The sequence below is a fragment of the Phoxinus phoxinus genome (assembly GCF_949152265.1).
Source record: "Phoxinus phoxinus genome assembly, chromosome: 2".
Classification (NCBI taxonomy): domain Eukaryota; kingdom Metazoa; phylum Chordata; class Actinopteri; order Cypriniformes; family Leuciscidae; genus Phoxinus; species Phoxinus phoxinus.
The window spans coordinates 39,038,813-39,062,006 of record NC_136877.1 but is presented as its reverse complement, the minus strand read 5'-3'; the positions used below and the strand labels follow the sequence as shown (position 1 = coordinate 39,062,006).

Here is a 23,194-nt window from a genome sequence, read left to right as displayed (position 1 = left end):
GGATTACAAATAGATGAAATTAGGGTAAGAAATTGCAGGTAAAAACATTACTTTGTCGCATACAGTGGAATACAAAGAAATTTAATCTTGTTCTCAGATTAGATCAACGGAAAAGGTAGCAAGTGCAGAAGAATAAAAATCCCCATTAATGACTCTTAACTAGAGCTGGGCGTGGGCTTATAAAACTGAGCTCAAAAGGGCAAGCGTGAAGTATTCCTCTTTCCACTCGGCATACAACAGAACATCTCACATCCACAGGGAAGCACTGCCAGCCGGGCTGGAAGGTCAAAAACCTAAATAAACTGCCGTTTGTGAGTACGATGCATTTCCAAGGAAACCAAGTGGGCCATGCGGGCCCGGATCTGATATTCTAGTCTTGTTTTACTTCCAGTGACTGAACAAATAAAGGCTGAGAGGTTAAAGATGAGACATGGAAACAATTTTTCAATTTTCCTAATCCCCCTTGATAATTTTTTTATGTTGTTTTTATTTATTTTTTGGGAGTATTTTTAGGTCGTAGTTATGAGAGGGAATTGATGACAGCTCGAGGAGGCGTCATTAAAGTTGGCCTCTCTTTTCTCAGAAAGCGAAGCGTGTCATTGTCTCAAGATGGTGTAAACCTTCATCGTACTACACACTAGTGCCAAACAGTATTCCATCATGTTACTGAAATCATGATTTCATCACACACACCCCCAATTATGCCGTAAGTTGACTAACATGGCACCATAGCAACATTACAAGGCTAGTTCGGCCAATATTTTACATCTCATAGTCAAGTCAAGTCACCTTTATTTATATAGCGCTTTTTACAATACAGATTGTATCAAAGCAGCTTCACAGTGATAACATGAAAATAATACAAAAAAACAGTTTCATCATCGTCCACCTTTAAGGCAGATCTATAATATTGTTGAATATTAAATGTCCCCAACTAAGCAAGCCAGAAGGTAAGGCAACAGCGGCAAGGAACCAAAACTCCATCAGGTGACAGAATGGAGAAAAAAACCTTGGGGAAACCCAGGCTCAGTCGGGGGCCAGTTCTCCTCTGGCCAATGAGTGAACAGTGTATTATTATGATTCAGGAGCATTACAGGTCAGAAGTTCAGAATTAATCTCATGTTGAAATCACAGTCTAAAAGTAAATTCAAGTAAAAGATTTCAAACTAGATTTAGAAACAGCACTTATACTAATACCTCATTGAATAAAAGGGAATACTATGATGCCCATTGCAATCTTGCCTCTCAATCCTTCAAGAGGCAGCCTTTGACTAGTCTACAAAAGCTTCACTTTCTTAGTGCCAAAGACATTGTGTCCCTCTGGGGCAATGCCGTAACCCAGACTTTATAATGGACAGGATGTGATTGTCATGTTTCACAACTAGAATCACACTTTAATTCCACCATTAAAGGCATGGAGAAAACTACCCCTAGAAGACCTTATAAAGTGGTGTGTATAACTCAGAAGTGCTTAACCTTGCCATGACAGCATACCTCATATTCTAACAAGGCTCTAAAGGAAACCTGGAGAAACCCAAGCTATGTGACCAATGAGCTACTGACTAACAGCCAAGAAGATTAACATCATAACAGAAAGAAGAAGAAAAAAGTGTATTCATAGCTACAACGCAATGGTTCTCAACTTTTTGACTGCATTGTCCACAACAATATTCAAATACATGACTTTTCCAGTTGCTCCTGATTTACTGGAAAAGGAATAAGGATACATATTTTTACGTGTACCTGATAAAATATTTCAGAGCTCAGCAAAACTAGGAAAATGTATAATCATTAAATGCATAAAATGTCCGGGGAGATATTAGATTTTATTCATTTAAATGATATGTTGAGGCTCCCTTAGAATATAGCACTTTCACAGACCCAATGGCCACCAAAGCACTTTACATTTAGCCTCACATTCACCCATTCATACACTGACGGCGGTGTCAGCCATGCAAGGCGCCATCCAGCTCGTCGGGAGCAGCTGGGGTTAGGTGTCTTGCTCATGGACACCACAACACTTGGTCAAGTGGAACCGGGGATTGAACCAACAACCTTCCGGCTTGTAGACAACCTACATGAACCACTGAGCCACTGCCGCCCCATGAATGACTGCTATAAAGCCATTTTTCCAAAGAGATCTGGATATAGCACTACATGTCACCAAGTCAATCAGCGAAAGAAAAAGAAGGACATTTTAAGTTGCAGGTAAAAAGACAGATCATACCTGTCCAGGAATGAGAGGCTCCTTGTCATCGATATCAACCAGAACTTCATCTCTAGGGGTATGAGCAATGTCCTCTGTTGATTAAAATATACCATAAAATACTGTACACATAAAGTATAATGTTTCATCTACATTATAAGAAGAATGCACACTCTAAACTGTTAATAAAACCGAGGATCAAGAAAATAATTTGATTCTTGCATTTTTTTTAAAAATTGGATCCAAATAAGAACCAGTTCTCATATCCAGTCCTAAACAAAAGCTCAAAATAGATCTACTTTTATCCAATATGATCAATTGATTGATTCCCTTGGCAGAAAACACGTACCTTTAAATGTTTCTGTTGTGTTTACAATAATTCTAATACAGTATATTTTGATGTGCAGTTAGGAACAATATGGTTAAAATGGTTTTTAAGTCATTTTCTTATTTCCTCCGTCTCACCGAATTCCTCTTCTGTAGGGTCTCTCTCCAGGCTCTCTGACAGACAGCGAAAGTCATTCAGTGAGTGAACTGTGCACTGGCCCACCACAGGCTTCCTGCCGAACTGTCGGTTGTCTATAACCTTGATGACCAATGGGGGCATGTAGAGCTCTTCCTTGGGCAGTCGCTAGAGTGTGGGAGAGATTATGAAGGGCAGAGATGTGAACATACTGTAAAGAGATGCAAGACTTCCAAACTTTTAACTTGCAACATAATGACTTGTTTATTTCTCCATTTCAGTTGTTATTCCAAAGAACCTTCCTCTCTCTCTCTCTCTCTCCTCTCGTCCTCTGTGAAAGTATTTCACACCCTAAACGGAGTCAAACATGACATGGTATGGCACAGGACTGACCACGACTGACATTGCAAATAACTTTCCCAGTCATTCAGCATTTTTTCCATGCGATGCCTCCCAGTCTTAGATGAGTATTGGAACGGAATCCAAACTATCTTACGTTTTAGAATTAAGAACTGACGCTCATTGCTGGGGAACATTGTTACTGTGCCAGTCATCACTCATGAAACATCCACCATGTGAAGGACACCATGACCACATTGTATACAAGTCTGTCACAACTGGTTAGCAGTGTGCTGTAACAAAAAAATGTGATATCTTAACTGTTTTTTTACATGAAGAATCTACAAGAAATCTCTGAAGAGGGCTCAGGCAAAGGTCAACTGCATTTACTATTAACCTTTGATAGTTACAATAGATTGATAGAGAACAATAGATTTTTAAAGTTGAATTTTTTCCAACTGCACCTGCTTTATTGCAACAAAATTATGTATAAAATAACTGACAAATCAAAATCCAGAGCTTACGACATCAATGAAGAGGGTGTTGACTTCAAAGTTAGGGTTCTTCTTAGAATTTCGAATGACGCACGACTGAACCACACTTGCTCCACATTCCACCTGAAGACTGGGAGATGTCACCGTGGCCAGCTGGAAACTCTTCAGATTACGCAAACCCCACGCCAGTATCTAAGAGTTTAAAGGTTAAAAGGTTGTCACGTCAGGTGCAAAGGCCTAAAGTAATCATAAAAGGGAAATCGCATTTTGTAAGGTTGAAATCAAGTCTATACTGTGCTAGAAATGTTTTTAAACTGTGTAAATTGATAACTGAGATTAGGTTTTGGGCTCACCTCAATAGCAGTGCGCTGTAGGACAGGTTTTATCCCCTGTGGCACCATGTAGACATTAGGTTCCCTCAGTGGTGGTGGATAGGGCAAATCAGAGTCCTCTGACTAACAATAAAGGGCAAAGCATAAGTTAGAGTTATTATCGTTAACTAAACCTAAAACTATTAAAAAATGTTTGTTAATTTAACTTAAGCTGAAATAAAATACAAATATTAGACATTTTGAATTGTTGTACACACTAAACTAATAATAATTTAAAAAAAAACTACAAATGACAATGAAATAAAAATATATAAAAAAAACAGTAATATTAAAAAAATACTAATAACAATTACAAAAGCACATAACTTAAATGAAAACATAAAATAATTTATACTAAAATAACATTGATAAGGATAAGGATATTTCGTATACGTATATATACTATACAAGTTCTTGTTTTATTGCAAACATGCATTAACAGTTTCAAAAACCATGTTATCTTCTTGTAATTGAAGGAGACAAAGAGTGCATGTAGAGGGATCAACTTCACAAACACTATGTTTCCGTTCTTCTCTACAAGTACATTTGCATGACGCACCAAATTTGAAAATGGGTGTGAAAACAAACTAGAAATTTGTTACTAATAGCAGTCAAACATCATAACTTCACATGCCAATCAAAGTTAGCAATCACGTCACAGTGCACACAAGCACACACACAATGACTAGCCAGGACTGCGTTTGAGCCAGTGCAATTGTTTGATGAATGGTACTACTGTTGAATACAATGGTGCTCTGTGCAAAGGGACCTTTGGAGATATCTTTCAGCCATGACGAATTGTAATGTTTTAAATTCTCCATGGCTGAAACCTTCTCCATGGTTAAAAACTTCATTACGTTGGGTTTAAAAGAGCGCCATTAAAGTCGGCATGGAACAAAAGTTGCGATAGTCTTTTCTTCCCTACTGTGACGTATATCTGAGCGAAACAGCTTCAAGAAATGTAGTGCAGAACTTGATTTTGTCTATCGGAGTTGTTCGGATCGTTGGATCAATGTGATTTACTATTTCTGTGATCTCGTGTGAGTGACAGGTTGTCCCGCCCACACACCAGTAAACACGTCATCAGAGAAGTTACGTTGTTGCAAAGCGGGAGAGAAAGTTAATTTGAACACATTAACGAGGCACATTTAAAATAATGATGTGTGCATGGATAAATCATTTATAATCAATGCTGCAATATTCCATAAACAAAAGAGAATTGTTCATTTTGATTTCATTGAGACTTTAAAAAAGGAACATCTTTAAGAAAGCATTGTTAATCTACTTCACAGATTAACAAACTCAGCGCTCAACATGCTCAAGCCTCTAGACACAAACATAATCGGAAAGGCCACTGTATTCAAAGTTTAAACAGAACTTATAAGATCTTAATAGGGATGCATATATATATATGGATAATTTTCTTGTAAATAAAATATCAAAAGGATTAACAATGCAGATTTATTTTTTAATAGACATCTTTGATCATATTTACCAAGGGGGCAAATAATTCTGACCAGCACTGTATATATACATATATATGCATAATATATTGCACTTACATTTATTCATTTGGCAGACTCTTTTTTTTTAAGTGACTTTCATTGCATTCAAGGTACAATTTATTAGTCCATGCATTCCCTGGGAGTTGCTAGTGCCATGCTCTACTGTTTGAGATACAGGAATGCACTTACTAACTCACTTAAAGTTAATATTTAAAAACACAAATAATTTAATAACAATGTTATATGTAATATTTATGTGCATAATAAAACAGTATTTTCATACTGTACATTATAATGCTGTGATGCCTAAATTCACTTGTAGCATTTAAAACAATTGATTTTAGTTTTTAGTGTTTGATTTGTTTAGACAAAATATTATAGAATTTTAATATCAGTCATTTAAGTTAATTGCATTCCTAGATCTTAATAATATCATGCAGTTAGTTCCAGCAAAAAAAGTACAGTAAAGTGGAGTACAGAGGAAAAGGAAAAGTGCAAGACCATGAACCCTTGTTTTCAGCGGCATGTTTTCCATGTATTGCCAATGTTTTCATTTACTATTGGCGACACAAAGCACATGTACTAGTCCAGTGTGTTAAAGTCCCTAGTGTGTTTGTATCTAATGAAGAGCAGCTATTATGCAGTCTAATAGCAGCATGTTAGTTCCACCATCAGCCCATCACTTTGTTTCTTTTTGAAATGCCACTGCAGAACAATACAAATCTTTGTGCAGATGAAGTAGAATCCAGTAGTTAGGAGAGCTGGGAATACAGACAGATCAGAAAGGGCTCTAAATTTCCAAGTCACCTCCCACAAGATCTTGTCCTTGGCAGGCCTCGTAAAAATCGAGGAGGTGCGTATATAGTACATAGAGTTCTGGAGGAATCTACCCACCAGGGATAAAAAAAACCCAAAACAATGTAGATCTCAACACCCCATATCTACAGCCTAATGAAAACCAGTGGGAATGACAATTTGGAGCTAACTACTGGTTCCAGCTATCTTCCATATTGAGTTATGTTTTAACATTTGAAGAGCCGCTTGGCTGCTATAGAGATCTGAAGGACTTTTAGAATCCTTTTGGTTTAATATGGTGGAACCACATGCCCTTTTGAGTCATAAGTTCCTGCTTAATACAGTAAAATGTGTTTGCGTATGTGTGTGCATGCTGAATTGTACCCATTGCTGTTGACTGTCAGAGAGGAACCCTGGAAGCACAAGCTTGAAGATGCCCAAAATAAACAGAGAGGGGAAAAATGAACAAGAGAACAGGAAAGAGATGCTCTGGGACAACTGCAAACAAGATTCATTGTCTATTCACTGAATCCTTTACCAACACTTACCTCATCCATGATATGTGAGGGTGGTAAAATATCCCCCTAGGGGCAAAAAGAAAAAGAAAATAAATAAAGTGTTACTGTGTGGGCATTTGTTTGTGTGTGTGCGTGGGTGGGTGGCTTGACTGTTCTCTAAAAGTTCACTTTAATTCAATTTCCCTGTGATTATCCCACTCTAACAGATGCCAGCTGGTCCGGTCTGGACTGGGTGGGGCCTCTGGCACTCTTAAACTCCATTGGCATCTCCAATCAGTCTCCTGGCTGTCTGCATTGCCCAGACAGGGCCGTTCGCCTGAACTGAGAGTTGCAGAGCGGTGCCAGTCTCCAAACAGACAGGGCTAGTGAAACCGGTTCAGATACAGTGATGTTTATGTCATTTACAGCAGCTCTATCCAATTACTCAATCGTGCCTGACTGAGAGAACAGGGAGTAGCGGTGGCTTAAAGGAGAACAGAAAGTGTGTGTGTGTGTGTGTGTGTGTGTGTGTGTGTGTGTGTGTTTGTACATGTGTTTTTTAGAGAAGATGACAAAAAAGAAGGGATTAAACTTAAAGAAATATGACTAACCTCTTGACCTGGGATGTGATGGACTGCAGGCTGTGAGGAGAGAAAATAAATGAATACATTATTTCAACACACATCACAGATGCACTATAAAATCTGAGAGCGGTTTTGCATTTTAAATCATATGTTGTCAGACGCTATGCATACAAATGCAACTGCGTGGGTGAAGGAGCCACTGAACTTCCTCTGTGGTGCTGGAGAGGCTGTGATATGTGCCATGTAAACACTTGTGGGTTAGACTCATAACAAAAGCCTCTCTTTCAACAGAGATGCTGCAGACAACAGCTGTGCTAGATGTGTCTAGAGGACGCAACGAATCCCACAGAATCATCATTGAGGTCATCTTAATTATGATGGCTCTTTATGGCCTTATATTTGACCTTTATGGCCTTATATCATGGTATCATGACTGTATCCTTCACAAGGAGCACTGAAAATTAGTGCAGTATCACAATGGCAATGACTACGAATGGATAATAATCTTACTTTATCTCTACGGATCAGTTCGAAAGCAGCAAGCAGTTCTCCAGCAGCCTTCCCAGCTTTCTGGATGGGATACCAGGCGAGGCGAGGGGAAGATACCATTGAAGGTTGGCAAACACATCGGCCCATAAACTCATCAGCACCCTGCAGAGGTCAAATAACGTGTCAAGCATTTTCTGTTTCAAGACCAGGTTAACAGGAGGAAGAAATGGACTGTTCCTGGGGAAAAGCTAAACACTGGTTTTGTCAAAGTTTGCCAGACTCCAGCTAGGTTTGAAACATTTGGTAGCAAGCAAACTTGATATCCATAACTGTCTAACTATCTGTGATATAATTGAATGAATGTTTTCAGTGTTAGTCAAAGGAGATTTAAAGGCTCAGTAAAAAAAATTTTTATGTTCTGTTGTACAACTGTGTTGTGTTGGTTTCCTTTTTCTGTTTAGAAGCTAAATGAGCCTTTGTAAATGCTTTACAAATCACAAGTAGTCCTCACTTTAGATGAGCTCACAAAAATAGTTAACTGACCACTACTAAATGCTTTATAACTACCTGAATTTACTACATTTACTTACACAAGTGATCTTATGAATCAAATCAAGAATAAAGCATTAATAGCTGTATTTATAAACTGCTTATTAATGTCAATTAATGCTTTATACATTATGAATTAACTGTTTACTAATGATTAATAGCGTGCAGTTATTATAGTGTTACCAACATTTTTCATCAACATTACCAATAACAACACTGAGAAGAGCAATTTTTTATACTGTCATTGTCAGATTTTAATAATTGAATCATACTATTTGATAAACGTAATTGAAACGTACATTTGTCAAACAGTTAAATGGATTCAGTCTTTCCATATTCAAGTAGATAAGAGCTGTACTTGCTTGGCGTTATGAATATGACTTTGAGTGAAATTACTTGCTATAAAAGGAACTTTGGTCAGATAATCTCTACCTGACAAAGTTGGCGGTTCTCAACCAGAATAAGTTGTAAATCGGACCAGACTTCATATCGCTGGTCAAAAGTCTGGATACGCAAGGCAAATTTGACATGAAACACACCTGCTTATAAAATAACACATCCCAACACAACGGAAACTCACATAAGTGTCTTGATCGTACAGCTCCACCACAATGTGCGGAGGGCTCTTCTCAGTCACTTGATGGTCTCCAAATATTTCCACTTCGTAGAAGATGAGGGTCTGGTCCCAGGTGGGATTGAGTGTGTTCCGAACAGTCACAGTCTTCTGGCTCTGATGCAGGAAGGACACAATGGCATAGGGATCTAATCAAAGAGTCAAAGATCAAAGGTCACTGAATTGCATCGCATTTTCATGTCAGGATGAGTGATGAAGTATGGCATGAGTTGCAAGTTCACATCGAGTGGGAATAGCATGGGTAATGTGCAATTGTATACTGTCAAAAACGAGATCTAAACTGTCAACTGAAACGAGAAAGGCTTCGGCAGGTCAGATGGAGGTTATTGCCACGTAGATGGATAAACGCAATGGAAAGAACTGCATCAAGAGTTGGGAAAGATGTGCAGCCATCAACTCATTGAAGTCTGTTTGCCATCAAGACTGAGGCAGTGATTCGGTACGTTCTCCTCAGAACAAGACTTTCAATGCATCAGTAAACATAATAAACACAAGTATTTCTGTTTTTATTTGGTTCTGTAATGAGGGTGACGTTGCCAAGAATATAACATCAATTATGGACCTGAAAAGAACCAGAGATACCCTGAGTTATAGTGCAGGGAGGGTGAGACCATTTTTGGTCTATGTAATGTCTGAAAGATGATGTGTGGTTGTGAGACAGAGAAAGGGGGAAAAAAGTGAGTGATTTAGCAAAAGCATGTGCATGTGTGAGTGTTTATGTATTTAAGTGAGTGTTTTAAACAGATAGTTCACCCAAAAATAAAGAATTATGTCATTGTCATTCCAAATCTCTATGTAGTTAGGTTTCAAATTACAATTTTCCTGTCAAATACATGTTTGACATGTAGTCATAGTAGTGATAAATTTCAAATTTGTGAGCTTTGTCAAAACAGGAATTTGACCCAAAGCTTCAGTGTGATTTAAAGAACACTAGTAACATAGCCCACAAGTAGTGTTGATTACTTTTTTGTCCTTTGTGGGACATGACAACAGTACTGTGGTCACTATGAACGGTCACTGAAAACAGTGTAAATTCTTCCAGATTTCTCTGCATTAAATAACAGCATATGAGATTTTAATGCCATGAGGGTGAGAAAATAATGGCATATTTTTTTATTTTAGTAAACTACTACTCCAAACATTTGTGTGTGCGCGTCGTGTGTGTGTGTGTGTGTGTGTGTGTGTGTGTGTGTGTGTGTGTGTGTGTGTGTGTGTGTGTGTGGAAAAATAATGCAGTGACATCAACTACTTAGGAATGCCAGAAATTGGAGGGACAAAGTCAAAGTTTATTATTTCAGTCGACGTAAAGCAGCCTCAGTGGGATAGTTTCACTAGGGACGGAGAAATAGACACTTTTCCCAGCTCTTAATAAACTAGCCCAGTTACACACATGCACACACAACTTCCCACTTCCCACAAACACAGTGGCTCAAATAAACAAAGGGATAAACGAGCTTTGGGGAGCGTGCACTGTTACCCAGGAGCCAATGGGAAATAAACACAGGCAGTGTCTAATCTGCCTGCTTACAGTGAAATGTAAATAAACTGTCTCCCCCAAGGGCATTGTGGGACTGGACATGTCGACGGCTGCCCACGTGTAGGACTCAAACATGATGCATGACCCTTGGGAACAATGACATGCTCAAAGAAAATAGGGAAAGGTTTTTGGCAATGCATTATTTCCCATATATCAATACTATACAGGGTTTAAACTCTTTGTATATATAATGTGAGCCTTTAATTTGATCTGTTTTGTGGATGTATAAAATGTACAGTAAACAATAGTTCGGAAGATCAGGAGACAGACAGACAGATAGACAGACAGACAGATAGACAGACAGACAGACAGACAGACAGACAGACAGACAGACAGACAGACAGACATAGACGGACATAGATAGACATAGACAGACATAGATAGATAACCAGACAGACATAGATAGACATAGACGGACATAGATAGATAACCAGACAGACATAGCATATTGTCACATTGTTAATGTGTTTTCTGTTGTTATCATGGACTTTTAGTTTGTTTTCCATCTTCAGTGTTTTCATCATCTCTGTCGTCATTTTCATTAGTTCATTTTCGTCACCTGTTTAGTTAATTAGTCATTGTTAATCATCATCTTCATCACCTGTCGTCACTCGTTGTCATCTGTGTATTTAAGTTCCTGTCTCTCACCCTTCAGTTGTCGGTCAATGTTTGCTAATGCTTATGCTTATGTTTGATTATGTTACAGTGTATCGTGAGTGTTTCCGTTTTGTGTAAGCTTTATTTTAGTAAAAGTTTGAATTGGAGCTTTGTGCCTTTGCCTTTGTCTTCATCCGCACCATACCCGTGACAGATTGACCGACCACTGAAACGCTATGGAGGCATTTCTGTTTAATCAGAATGGGAGTTCTTTGGAGGAGTTTGTGGAAGTTTACCTTCATCTTCATCTGGATGTTTACTGGGAAGAGGAGTTTTTGAAGCAACGGTTCTGGAGAGGACTTGATGATCCACTAGCCCAGATATTGCTGCTCAGGGACTTAGATAGACCTTTTATTGAGTTTATGGACAGAGCACTTTGGGTGTGTGGTTCCTCACTCACTGTGGGAGACGTCCAGCCAGATCTTGAGCCCGCTGACCCTGCTCCAGAGCCCTCGTCGCTGCCCAGCACAGAGCCCTCATCGCTGCCCAGCACAGAGCCCTCATCGCTGCCCAGCACAGAGCCCTCATCGCTGCCCAGCACAGAGCCCTCGTCGCTGCCCAGCACAGAGCCCTCGTCGCTGCCCAGCACAGAGCCCTCATCGCTGCCCAGCACAGAGCCCTCATCGCTGCCCAGCACAGAGCCCTCATCGCTGCCCAGCACAGAGCCCTCATCGCTGCCCAGCACAGAGCCCTCATCGCTGCCCAGCACAGAGCCCTCATCGCTGCCCAGCACAGAGCTTCCTGCACCGCTGGTCCCGTCCAGCCCAGAGCTTCCTGCACCGCTGGTCCCGTCCAGCCCAGAGCTTCCTGCACCGCTGGTCCCGTCCAGCCCAGAGCTTCCTGCACCGCTGGTCCCGTCCAGCTCAGAGCTTCCTGCACCGCTGGTCCCGTCCAGCCCAGAGCTTCCTGCACCGCTGGTCCCGTCCAGCACAGAGCTTCCTGCACCGCTGGTCCCGTCCAGCACAGAGCTTCCTGCACCGCTGGTCCCGTCCAGCTCAGAGCTTCCTGCACCGCTGGTCCCGTCCAGCCCAGAGCTTCCTGCACCGCTGGTCCCGTCCAGCACAGAGCTTCCTGCACCACTGGTCCCGTCCAGCCCAGAGCTTCCTGCACCGCTGGTCCCGTCCAGCCCAGAGCTTCCTGCACCGCTGGTCCCGTCCAGCCCAGAGCCTTCGCCGCTGGTCCCGTACAGCCCAGAGCCTTCGCCGCTGGTCCCGTCCAGCCCAGAGCCTTCGCCGCTGGTCCCGTCCAGCCCAGAGCCTTCGCCGCTGGTCCCGGTCAGCTCAGAGCCCTCTTCGCCGCTGGTCCAGTCCAGTGCTGACCTCCCCAAGAAAATTTTGGGGGGGGGGCAATAAGTCCTCTGAGGGGATCGTGGAGGCCCTTCCGACACGGTCGCCATGGCCGCCCGAAGGGTCCTCACCGCCATGGCCGCCCGAAGGGTCCTCACCGCCATGGCCGCCCGAAGGGTCCTCACCGCCATGGCCGCCCGAAGGGTCCTCACCGCCATGGCCGGCCGAAGGGTCCTCACCGCCATGGCCGCCCGAAGGGTCCTCACCGCCATGGCCGCCCGAAGGGTCCTCACCGCCATGGCCGCCCGAAGGGTCCTCACCGCCATGGCCGCCCGAAGGGTCCTCACCGCCATGGCCGCCCGAAGGGTCCTCACCGCCATGGCCGCCCGAAGGGTCCTCACCGCCATGGCCGCCCGAAGGGTCCTCACCACCTTGGACGCCTGAGGGTCCGTCTGCTCCGCCATGGCCACGCCCTCATCCTGCTCCGCCCTGCCCACCTGCACGTCCTGCTCCGCCCTGGAGGCTTCCTGCTCCAGATCGGCCACCTGTTCATCAGCCTCCAGGGCGCCCACCCTCCCACCCCTTTGGATGTTTTACGGCGCGAGGACGCGCCTGGGGGGAGGGGGGGGTTCTGTCACATTGTTAATGTGTTTTCTGTTGTTATCATGGACTTTTAGTTTGTTTTCCATCTTCAGTGTTTTCATCATCTCTGTCGTCATTTTCATTAGTTCATTTTCGTCACCTGTTTAGTTAATTAGTCATTGTTAATCATCATCTTCATCACCTGTCGTCACTCGTTGTCATCTGTGTATTTAAGTTCCTGTCTCTCACCCTTCAGTTGTCGGTCAATGTTTGCTAATGCTTATGCTTATGTTTGATTATGTTACAGTGTATCGTGAGTGTTTCCGTTTTGTGTAAGCTTTATTTTAGTAAAAGTTTGAATTGGAGCTTTGTGCCTTTGCCTTTGTCTTCATCCGCACCATACCCGTGACACATATAGCATCTGGCAAAAACCTCTGATTTCGTCTAATCCCCCTCCAGTAGCCAAAGCACTGATGCAGCTCTACATTTTCCCCTCCTTTATAAATATTGTGGTCCATCGATCATTTCCCTTTACCAAACTCCTTCTCAAGCGCACCAAGGACAAGTGATTTCTACCTCGAGCTTGATTTATTCATTTTCCTCATACCTCAGAACCCTGTAAAAGATCTAGGCTGGGTTTTGTGCATCAGGAGACTGACCCAAAACTATTTGTAGATTTGTAATCAGAGCGCCAGACTGGCCTGATTTATACCAGGCCTGTATTTTTAAAAGGATCCTCAATGTTTTTTCATCTGTGCTTGCGGGTTCAGAATGAACCTTAAAGGCATAGCCTGGGTAGCTACATTTCCAGGATTTCGCAAAAACAAAAAAACAATATACTTCAGATCTTTCTCCACCTTAAAGTCTCTTTTCTTTTTTCTCTTCATCCTTGTCCGCTTTGTTCCCATTTTTAGACTACGATTTTTCCATGCATAGGATATTTATACCAGACATCTCTAATGGGTGATAACCAGCAGACGTATTTTGCCTGCATTTTAATGATGTGGAGCACTCTGGGTTAAAAATTTCACTACCGCAACTTAGAGCTTTAGACCATGGCAACACTCGCTATGGTTTAAAGGCGGTGAAATACTGCTCCGGTGTTGCCAAGAAAGCTCTTTTATACTTTACTTTTTCAGGGACTGTTTTTTTTTTTTGCCAACATCAACAATCAGTGTCACATTTTGAATGAAAACTCACCTCATATTTATTAATAGTTTATATTAATATAAGGTAATAACAAGGCCCACACGGAATCTGCACATTTATGAGGGGAATTCTGTGGAATGGCTTACACAGAGCAGAGAACACTACACATATTGGTGGCTAAAATACATTTACATAACTCTTTTTTTTGCCATAACTCTTTTTTAAAATTACACTTATCAAAAGAATAACCAATAAACAAACACACAGGTGGCAGGGTGGTGTAGAGCTTTCGGAATGAAAAACTCTTTGGATCTGCCAACAATTCCACAATATTCACTACACAACTATAACAATAAAACATTACTGAAAACCTTTTGTGGATTTTCTGAGTAACTTCTTCTTCTAAAGAGGTAGAGAAAACCTCTACAAAATATCTATAACCAATAGCTAATAGATACAGCATAAAATATATGATTATAAAGGAGACGGAAGAACTTCTACAACAGCAAAACCAGAGAATGTTTCACCTAACGTGTGTGTTTAGACAGTTTACATAACTTTGGGAATGTGGTCAGACCAGCCGAAGTTTAAGTCCCTTTGACCCGGCAAAACGTCACATGTGCATCTTGAATAAAAGAATCGCATGCAGTGCACATGCTTTGCGTCCACTTGTTTTGATACTTTCCAAGGACACAAGTCATGGAAGATTATTTCTTATGAAAAAAATAGCTTGGCAAATAAGCAACCGGCACCAGTAAATCAAAGAGAAAAACGGCAGAGCAGAGCAACAAATTCAGCATATAATGTCTCATTGTTTTCAGGGCTTTTCACTTTTTTAGAGTTCAGAGAAGACAGGATGTGATGGGGAGAGAAAGAAGGGGGTAATGGGATATGTTTCAAGCCAGATTCAAACTTGCTTCATCCGTAAGAGCAAAAGCATCAGAGCTCATGCACTAAGCACTAGACCATGGCTCCGACTTGATTTGTTTTACTTTATGTACCACCTCTCTTCTATACAAATGACATTTTTTACATCTTCGCTGCCAACGTCTTCTCTCATGGACACCATTGTAAATCTACTTCATTTCGCTTCTCTCTGGGCTATACTTGACCCAAACTTCCTCGGCCCAGCCTGTGCCAGGCACAATATTTCACCCCCTCTGACGTAAGCTCAGTTACGCTTCCTTTACCATTTACTCTCAAAAGACTTCACTTTTATGAATTTTTTATTTATAAAGTGCTCCTATTATTATAGGCAATACTGACCCTTTTTTTAACAGAAAATCATAAAATCATAATTCTGCCATTGCTCTCAATATGCTTCACATTAGGACTACCCATTGACCTCAATTTGTGTCACCACATGACCTGGAAATATGTATCTTGTTGTATGTTAACTTGAACAAAATGTCATTGGAGCTGGCAAAGCGCTCTTCATGCCATGCCATGTGGCATTGTAGTAAATGTCTTAAAAGGCTGATTTCGCCGATGCCTGCTGTGTGTCTGAATGTCATGCTATTAGTGGATTCAGGAGAATATATTACTCAGAATCCATACAAATAACCACACGTTCGGGATCTGAAAGGTCACAGTGCAATACATGTAGATTCTGACAAAGCTGCTTTACAAAATGAATGACTGCATATATTTCTTGGTACTTTTATTGCCCAGAATGCATTGTTGTCTACAGTACATTACTGTTTTAATGAAAAACAGTATGTTACTGTCAGAATATGGCCCTTTTTTTTACTGTGTTTTATACACTGAGATGTATAAAACAATGTGACATTAAAATGGTTGTATGGAACTGATTCATTCTAATGAATCAGTTCATCTTAATTGACTCTCATGTTTAGCAGTGGATTAATTGTAATGAATTGGTTATTCTTAAACTGCTCTCCATCTCATGTATATTGAGCTGGATATTGTGGTATGATTCATTTTAGTTAATCGGTTCACTGTAAAAATAAAATAGTAATATCTCTCATATGTAGAGGTAAAAAGTCAGATTTATTCTAAAAGACTTTCTCTCATATGAAGCTTTGGAAAGTTATTCCAATGAATAGGTTTTTTTTTTACAGTGTTTTTACAAGCTTTGATCAGATTATACCCAACAAGATTGAGTAACCTACAAAGCTTTTGTTGATTTCTTATTGTCACCAAGGATGGGCTGAAGAATTGGCTCCCTAATTTCTCCTTTTTCTTTTTTCAAGCAAAAAAACTAAAATATATACTACCCTTCAAAAGTTTGGAGTCATTGGGTCATTTTTAAATTACCGGTAATACTTTTATTCAGCAAGAGTGCATTAAATGTATCAAAATTCAGGTTAACACCATTTATCATGTATTATAATACTTATAATAAATGCTGCTCTTTTGAACTTTCTATCCATCAAAGAATCATGACAAAAGTATTATCAGCATATTAGAATGATTTTTGAAGAATTATGTGACACTGAAGACTGGAGTAATGATGCTGAAAATTCAGCTTTGCCATCACAGGGATAAATAACATTTTAAAAAATATTACAAATTAATAAAAAAATCAATTTTGAATTGCGCACAACCCTGATTTACACAAACCTTGATATGTTTGTAATAGTTGGTATGCTCACCTGAGAAACTGTCTTTATCCATTGCCAGCAGGTCTCTGGCCTGATACAAGTAACATCGCAAATGATACAGGGTCCCATCTGAAGAATCAAGAAGCAGCATGGCAGTGTAGTTTCAGTCATCTGTCATTATTTTAAATGAAGTGAGAAAACTGGCATGTTCAACTTACTATCAAAGAAGCAGGAGATGGTTGGGCGGTTGACACCAAAGGTTGTTGTAACTGACTTATCGTCATTCTTTTCATCAGGAACACTGCTCTGTTGAAAACACACACACACACACACACACACACACACTGTGAGACAGATTATGTTCCTTCAACCTAAACAGTAGACTCACACATTTTGGCGTTCAGACAAGACAAGGCATTCATGTTGGATCAAATATCATAATATTCCGACCAAAAGGGTAAACAGAGTATGTGTTAATGATAACTGCTGTCAGTTGTGGAAAGGGCAACTGTATATGCACCACAAACCACTGGCATGAAAAGATTACATCACCACCCAAAGACACTCGAATATCATTTTGACACATACAAAAATCCTGATCTTCTCTGAATAAAATGCCTGATGATGTCTCTTAACCAAAACGAAAATGCTATGTCATTTGTGGCTCACAATATTTACATAACCCAATACACTTGTATGGTTTTGGAGAAAAAAAGAAAAGAAACACACCCTCCAAAGTGCCCTCTAAAAGAAGAACAGAATTTGGAATCCAATTCCAACGAGTAGCGGTGTAGCGCAAACCTATTTTTAATGTCACATTGTTCGCACATGCAGCTTTTAGTGCCAAGCAAGCTGATAATCGAACCTGATTTTCGGTCTCTCATATTATGTGGGGGTGAAAAGTTTGATTCGTTATAGTTAATCAAATCATCCTAACTTGAGGTGGCAAAAAGGGTAATTCATTCTAGTGAATTGGACAATAGGTTCATCCTAAATCTCTCTCTCTCTCTCTCATTCTAATGAATCAGTTCATCTTAATTGACTCTCATATTTAGCAGTGGATTAATTGTAATGAATTGGTTATTCTTAAACTGCTCTCTATCTCATGTATATTGAGGTGGATATTGTGGTATGATTCATTTTAGTTAATCGGTTCACTGTAAAAAAAAAAAAAAAAGTAATATCTCTCATATGTAGAGGAAAAAAGTCAGATTCATTCTAAAAGACTTTCTCTCATGAAGCTTTGGAAAGTTATTCCAATGAATCAGTTCATTCAGACAGTCTATGTAAATTATCAGCGTATGCTTTAGCAGTGGAGATACAGGAAGAGCAGGATTTTAAAACGAGGTTAAACGCTCTATATCATATGAAAATAATTGAAAAAATTACTAAATTAAGCATTTGATGTGATTAATTGATGTCTATGGATCTGAATTTTCAGGTGCCCCAGAAGGCAGAGCAAGGGAATCATCTAGTAGTTCACCTCTGTAAGGCACTACTTGCACAATGGATCCGTTCCAGACCCTCATCAACTCTCAATTCTCAACTCAGCCAAGCCCACATGGCATCTTGTGCCAAAGCTGCCTGGAATAGACCCGTAACAAAGGACCCAGTGGACCAGACTATGAGTAAAAGAATAAGCATACTAACTAGGCTTTATGCATACACCGTCCTTCACACTCACTGCTCCATCTCTGTCTCCCTGTAAATGATATCCCACGATGCCCTTATTTTACCAGACTGATTCCACTTTGCTTGCCCAGTCTCTCTCAGCACCTCCGGTTCGTCCAAACTCAAAGCCCTCCACACCCATTCTCGCCTTTGCCTTGTGTAAATTGCATCTCGCCTTCGTTTGATTCAGTCCGACCACTTTCCTTTTCTTCCATAACTGTCTCTGTTTCTAAATCTCACCCCCAATTCCAGCTCCACATCACTCAAATAGTAAACCCTCATTACCAGCGAACACTCCAAGGCAAAGATGGCCGCCGGCCCTGTCTTTTCTAATGGTTCCATACGACATCTCCAGCGCCGGCGCCGGAAGGCGTCCGTCTTCTTCTGCTTGAGGTGAAACTTCCAGCCAAATAAAGAAGCATACTCCCAGCCCTCACGCTCCGACTCGTCCGGACGCTGCTGTAGAAGAGTGAGCACACACAGAAAAAGACTAATTTACATCATTTAAATTGATTGAATTAAAGCATTTTTCTCATATGCATGTTCTGTACGATCCTATCCAGTGGTGCACAGTGCAATACGCATTAAAAAAGACAAATAGCAGACATGAGTTTTTTCAGATTAGTGAGGAATTAAAGTTATCTAATAGAGTAGAAAGACGGGAGGTACCACAAGAGAAATGTTTCTAATTCTGTGCTTAAAGAGTGCCACCATGAGGACAACTGATTTTACTCATAGTAACCCAAAAAAGTATGTGGACACTTCAAACATATATAATACTATATATTATATACAAATATAATAAATATATATTACTAATAATCAATCTATCTAAAAAGCACACGTTTCAAGCAAAACTAGAATGTAACATTTAATTAGTATAAAATTGCAAATTTGCTAAGTTTTAGAAGTTCTGGAAGAATTCAGAATTCAGAATTTTGCAGATGGCATTTGGTTTCATAAAAATGTAATTGCATAAATAATACACATTCAGAAGTTTGGGGTAAGTGCGATTTTTTTTTTAAAGAAATTAATACTTCTAGGCAAGTACGTATTATATTGATCAAAAGTGACAGTAAAGAATTTCCATTGTAAATACAGCTGTTCTTTTAAACTTTCTACTCAAAGAAGAATGAAAAAAGTTACACAGTTACAATCAGTACAACAAACGGAAATGCTTCTTGAGCTCCAAATCAGCATATTAGAAGATTTCTGTAATATTGTGAAATATTATTACAATTACACTAACTGTTTTACTGTATTTTTGTAAATAAAATAATTGTAGCCTTAGCATAAGAGCAGGCATCTTTCATAAATATTTTTAAAAAAAAAATCTTACTGACCCCTACCTTTACCCCTAACAGTAGTGTATTTTAGATTTGTATGTTATTTAGTTAATATATTAAATATATATAAAAAACACCTTTTGAACCCAAACCTCTAACTCAAACACATTATCCTTGAAGTTCTTTACCCAGTTTTAGTAGACCAATTTGTTTCTTGCGCAGAACCAAACGGAAACACACTGAGCCTCATTCAGGAAGCACGAGCAGAACAAATTTGTGTGTAAATCCTTCATAAATCCATTCTTATGTAAACTGTCCAATTGAATTGAATGTGACAATTTACATAATGGATTTGCAAATGATTTTGCCATTCTCTGTAACTCTAAAAAGGAAACATGTTGAAGTTCTTCAGTCAAACAACATCATTATTGTTATCAGAAACAGTGATCTCCAGAATTTAATTTTAGATCTTTATTAGCAAAGTGTGTTTTACCCAAACTTGTTTGCCTGTGTGGAGAAGGACTTTCACAGATTGAAACAAAAACGCTTTATCGCTCTCTCATGTCGCACACACATGCCCCTAACACGCACCCTCACACAGATGATGAACATTAAACGTATTTGCGGCGGGACTTTAAAGTTGGACCTGTGTTTTTCTGCCAAGTGGATTCGAGGTGTGGGATTGATTTCAGATTATTCTCAGATGGCATGATTAATTAGGTGTCCTCTCGAGCTCCATCTGCCTCTCACCAGATGCGTTCAGGGACAGGGGAAGACCTCCTGAGACTACACAGAGCTCTTTATGTCACGCCACCCTGAGCTTTACCAGAATCCCCCCAGAATTCAAAGGGAACGAAATGAAGCTTGGGGCCAAGATTCCGCTTTTGTTTACAAGCTGCTCTCAATGTGAAACTTCGTTATTTCTTTGACTGAAAACAAACCGAGCGGGAACACTTCGCTAATGACTGATGATGTACTTTTCTAAGCGCCTCCATTTTCTGCATATCTCTACGGCGGAGTCGGATCCAACGTCTCCGGCGGTTGGTGTGGTACATCTTCTCGGCTGGAACCCAGGACTTCGGCCGGCGGTCCGGGGGGAGGGTTATTCCATATTCCCACCCTACAGGTAAAAGCAAATTTATTGTAGAGATACATTGCTTTTGAAAATCATCTCTATATACAAAATAATGAAGAGCAGAAGTCAGTGGCATAAGACTTCTCAAAGTTTCCATACCTTGATCATCCACTGCACGCTTCAGATCCTCGCTCCACTCAATATCCCCCCACACCCAGCCCGGGGGACACTCGATCTCATCTTTAGGCACAGCCTTTTCTCCATTCTGCCCCCCAGTGGACACATAAAGAACAAAAAGGTCAGTTCCTGGCCAACTGATTTTAATGTAGAAAACATTAAACATTTGTGCCTCATGAATAAAACTAATAAATTCACTGTACTTAAAAAGAACTTAAGTTTCATCAGTTTTATCACAATCCAACTTCACTAACCACATCTGTGTACCCCTCTGGCATGCCGATCCACTGTCCTCCTGGCAAACGCATCTGATTTTCAAACACCTCCTCCAAAAAGCTTATATGACCTGCATCAGCGTCGTACAGCATTCTGGGCATCAAGACACATTCATGTTATGCCATTTCACACGTGTTCAATGATGCTGATATCACTAATACTTTAAAAAAATGTCTGAGTAAATTTATGATAAGGTGGTACTCACGTTTTCTCTGGGCTGACATACCAGTCTCCTGCCCAGCTCCATCCTGGAGAGGGTTTGAAGCTCTCCTTTGGCAGTTTGATTCTGCCAGTCACGTCGGTGAACTTGGGGTATGTCAGACCCGTCGTACCCCAGTTCCCCACCAGGGCCAATTTTGTCTGGTTCTCATACTGTGGATCAAAATAACTCCATAAGTAGCTCAGAAGCTCAAACACACAATGCTACAAGACATAACCAACTCAAAAAGAATATATTTAAGAAATTCAACCAAATAAGCTACCGCATAACACATGTAACTAATGTACTGTATAAAAACAAAGGATGAGCTTCTGTGATTTTTGTTTTATTTTACTACCATTCAGAAGTTTGGAGTTGGTAAGATTTTTTGTTTTAAAAGAAGTATTTTATGCTTATCAAGGCTAAATATTGTGAAATTAAAATAACTTTTCTATTTTAATATATTTTAAAATGTAATTAATTCTTATGATGGCAAAGCTGAGTTTTTTCAACATCAGTATTCCAGTCTTCAGTGTCACATGATCATTCATGCTTGCTTCACAGGAGATTCAATAGATTTCAACTTTATAAAATATATTATAAAATATGAATTGAAACAAGTTTAAAACTATGATAATCTAAAAAAAGAGTGAAATAAACTATTTTAATGTTTATTGTGTGAAATTGATTTCCAAATCATTAAGTTGTATGTAAACTGCTGGAGGTTGTTAATAGAGAAATTAATAAATTAGTGATAGAGTGAAAAGTGTTCACTAAAAGTCTACAAAGCAAAGGCCCATAGGTGAAGAAACGCCAAACAAATGCATGTTGGGTAACTGCCCACTCACCGTTTCTGCAAACACAGATAGTTTGCCCTCTGCAAACTGGTTAAAGGACTTGACATCAGCAGCGAGTCCAAACCACAGCTTGACCCTGAGCTGAGCTGGGATCTTACTACATCCCACGTCTTCCTGCGGACACTGAGCACAACATTACACACAGAGAATCAGAGATTTATCACTACCCCTACGGTTCCATTCATCATTTACACTGTAGCATTAGTATGTGCTTTGCCTCCAAATAGTGTGTTTACCTTCATAAAAACCGTCTGAAGTTGTCCACAATGCTTGCCACAGTAACCCTGGGAAAAGAGAACTTGATGGGTGGGGATTCTGTGGTAGGCCACTCGTCTGTCTCCCTGAAGCATCCAGATTATTATATCTGGAAAACTGTTCTGGGGCTGAAAGAAAGAAAGTACTGCTGTCAATCGATTAAAAAAAATATCTAATTAATTGCACATTTTTAGTAATTATTCAAGGTTTTTTTCTTTTTGTGAACATAAACAGTTGGGAAAGTAACTGAATGCTTGTCAGTATATTATATCTGTGCATTTGGTCTTAAAGTGACAGCACCCTTAAACCTCCTGCTGTCTGTGTCATTTAATGTTAATCAAACAACAAAAGAAAAAGAGAGAATCATTCACAGCTCTTCACTGAATAACTTTAGGAACTTTAATAAGAATCAATGTATATTTAATTAATATGGTGAAGACTATTAAGAGTTTAATTTTGAAATTTTATAACTTTATTCAATTTCTGTAGACTATAGGCTAAATTGTTTGTTTAATTTGTATCTTTTTTTCTACTGTATTTGTCATATTGTTTTTAATGTTATTTTGTATGATATTAATGACTGATTCAACTCACTGTTGTTGGTTGACAGTGAAACTGCTCTGAAAGAAAAGATTAAGGGGTTGGGGGTAATTTTGTAGTTTTTATGAATGCATTGGCAGGGGCCCCCCTACAAAGT

The 23,194-nt window shown here is 39.9% G+C and overlaps 1 protein-coding gene across 12 annotated transcripts in view; it reads right to left on the bottom strand.

Moving 5' to 3' along the window:
- The window catches only part of dysf (dysferlin, limb girdle muscular dystrophy 2B (autosomal recessive)), a 76,390-nt gene that overhangs the window by 31,369 nt on the left and 21,827 nt on the right, over positions 1 to 23,194 (bottom strand). For 7 of the 12 annotated variants that reach the window (XM_079605188.1, XM_079605186.1, XM_079605183.1 and 4 more), the window contains 18 exons: positions 22,479 to 22,625; positions 22,234 to 22,365; positions 21,392 to 21,558; positions 21,165 to 21,279; positions 20,893 to 20,998; positions 20,636 to 20,778; positions 18,658 to 18,831; positions 16,920 to 17,007; positions 16,753 to 16,830; positions 8,873 to 9,054; positions 7,765 to 7,905; positions 7,282 to 7,311; positions 6,722 to 6,757; positions 6,558 to 6,599; positions 3,856 to 3,957; positions 3,533 to 3,694; positions 2,672 to 2,837; positions 2,228 to 2,301 (listed from right to left, as the gene is read on the bottom strand). In XM_079605188.1, the coding sequence (XP_079461314.1) occupies positions 2,228 to 2,301; positions 2,672 to 2,837; positions 3,533 to 3,694; positions 3,856 to 3,957; positions 6,558 to 6,599; positions 6,722 to 6,757; positions 7,282 to 7,311; positions 7,765 to 7,905; positions 8,873 to 9,054; positions 16,753 to 16,830; positions 16,920 to 17,007; positions 18,658 to 18,831; positions 20,636 to 20,778; positions 20,893 to 20,998; positions 21,165 to 21,279; positions 21,392 to 21,558; positions 22,234 to 22,365; positions 22,479 to 22,625 (2,085 nt within the window). The remainder of the gene's footprint in view (positions 1 to 2,227; positions 2,302 to 2,671; positions 2,838 to 3,532; positions 3,695 to 3,855; positions 3,958 to 6,557; positions 6,600 to 6,721; positions 6,758 to 7,281; positions 7,312 to 7,764; positions 7,906 to 8,872; positions 9,055 to 16,752; positions 16,831 to 16,919; positions 17,008 to 18,657; positions 18,832 to 20,635; positions 20,779 to 20,892; positions 20,999 to 21,164; positions 21,280 to 21,391; positions 21,559 to 22,233; positions 22,366 to 22,478; positions 22,626 to 23,194) is intronic. The other 5 variants (XM_079605190.1, XM_079605193.1, XM_079605184.1 and 2 more) reach the window with 2 other exon arrangements.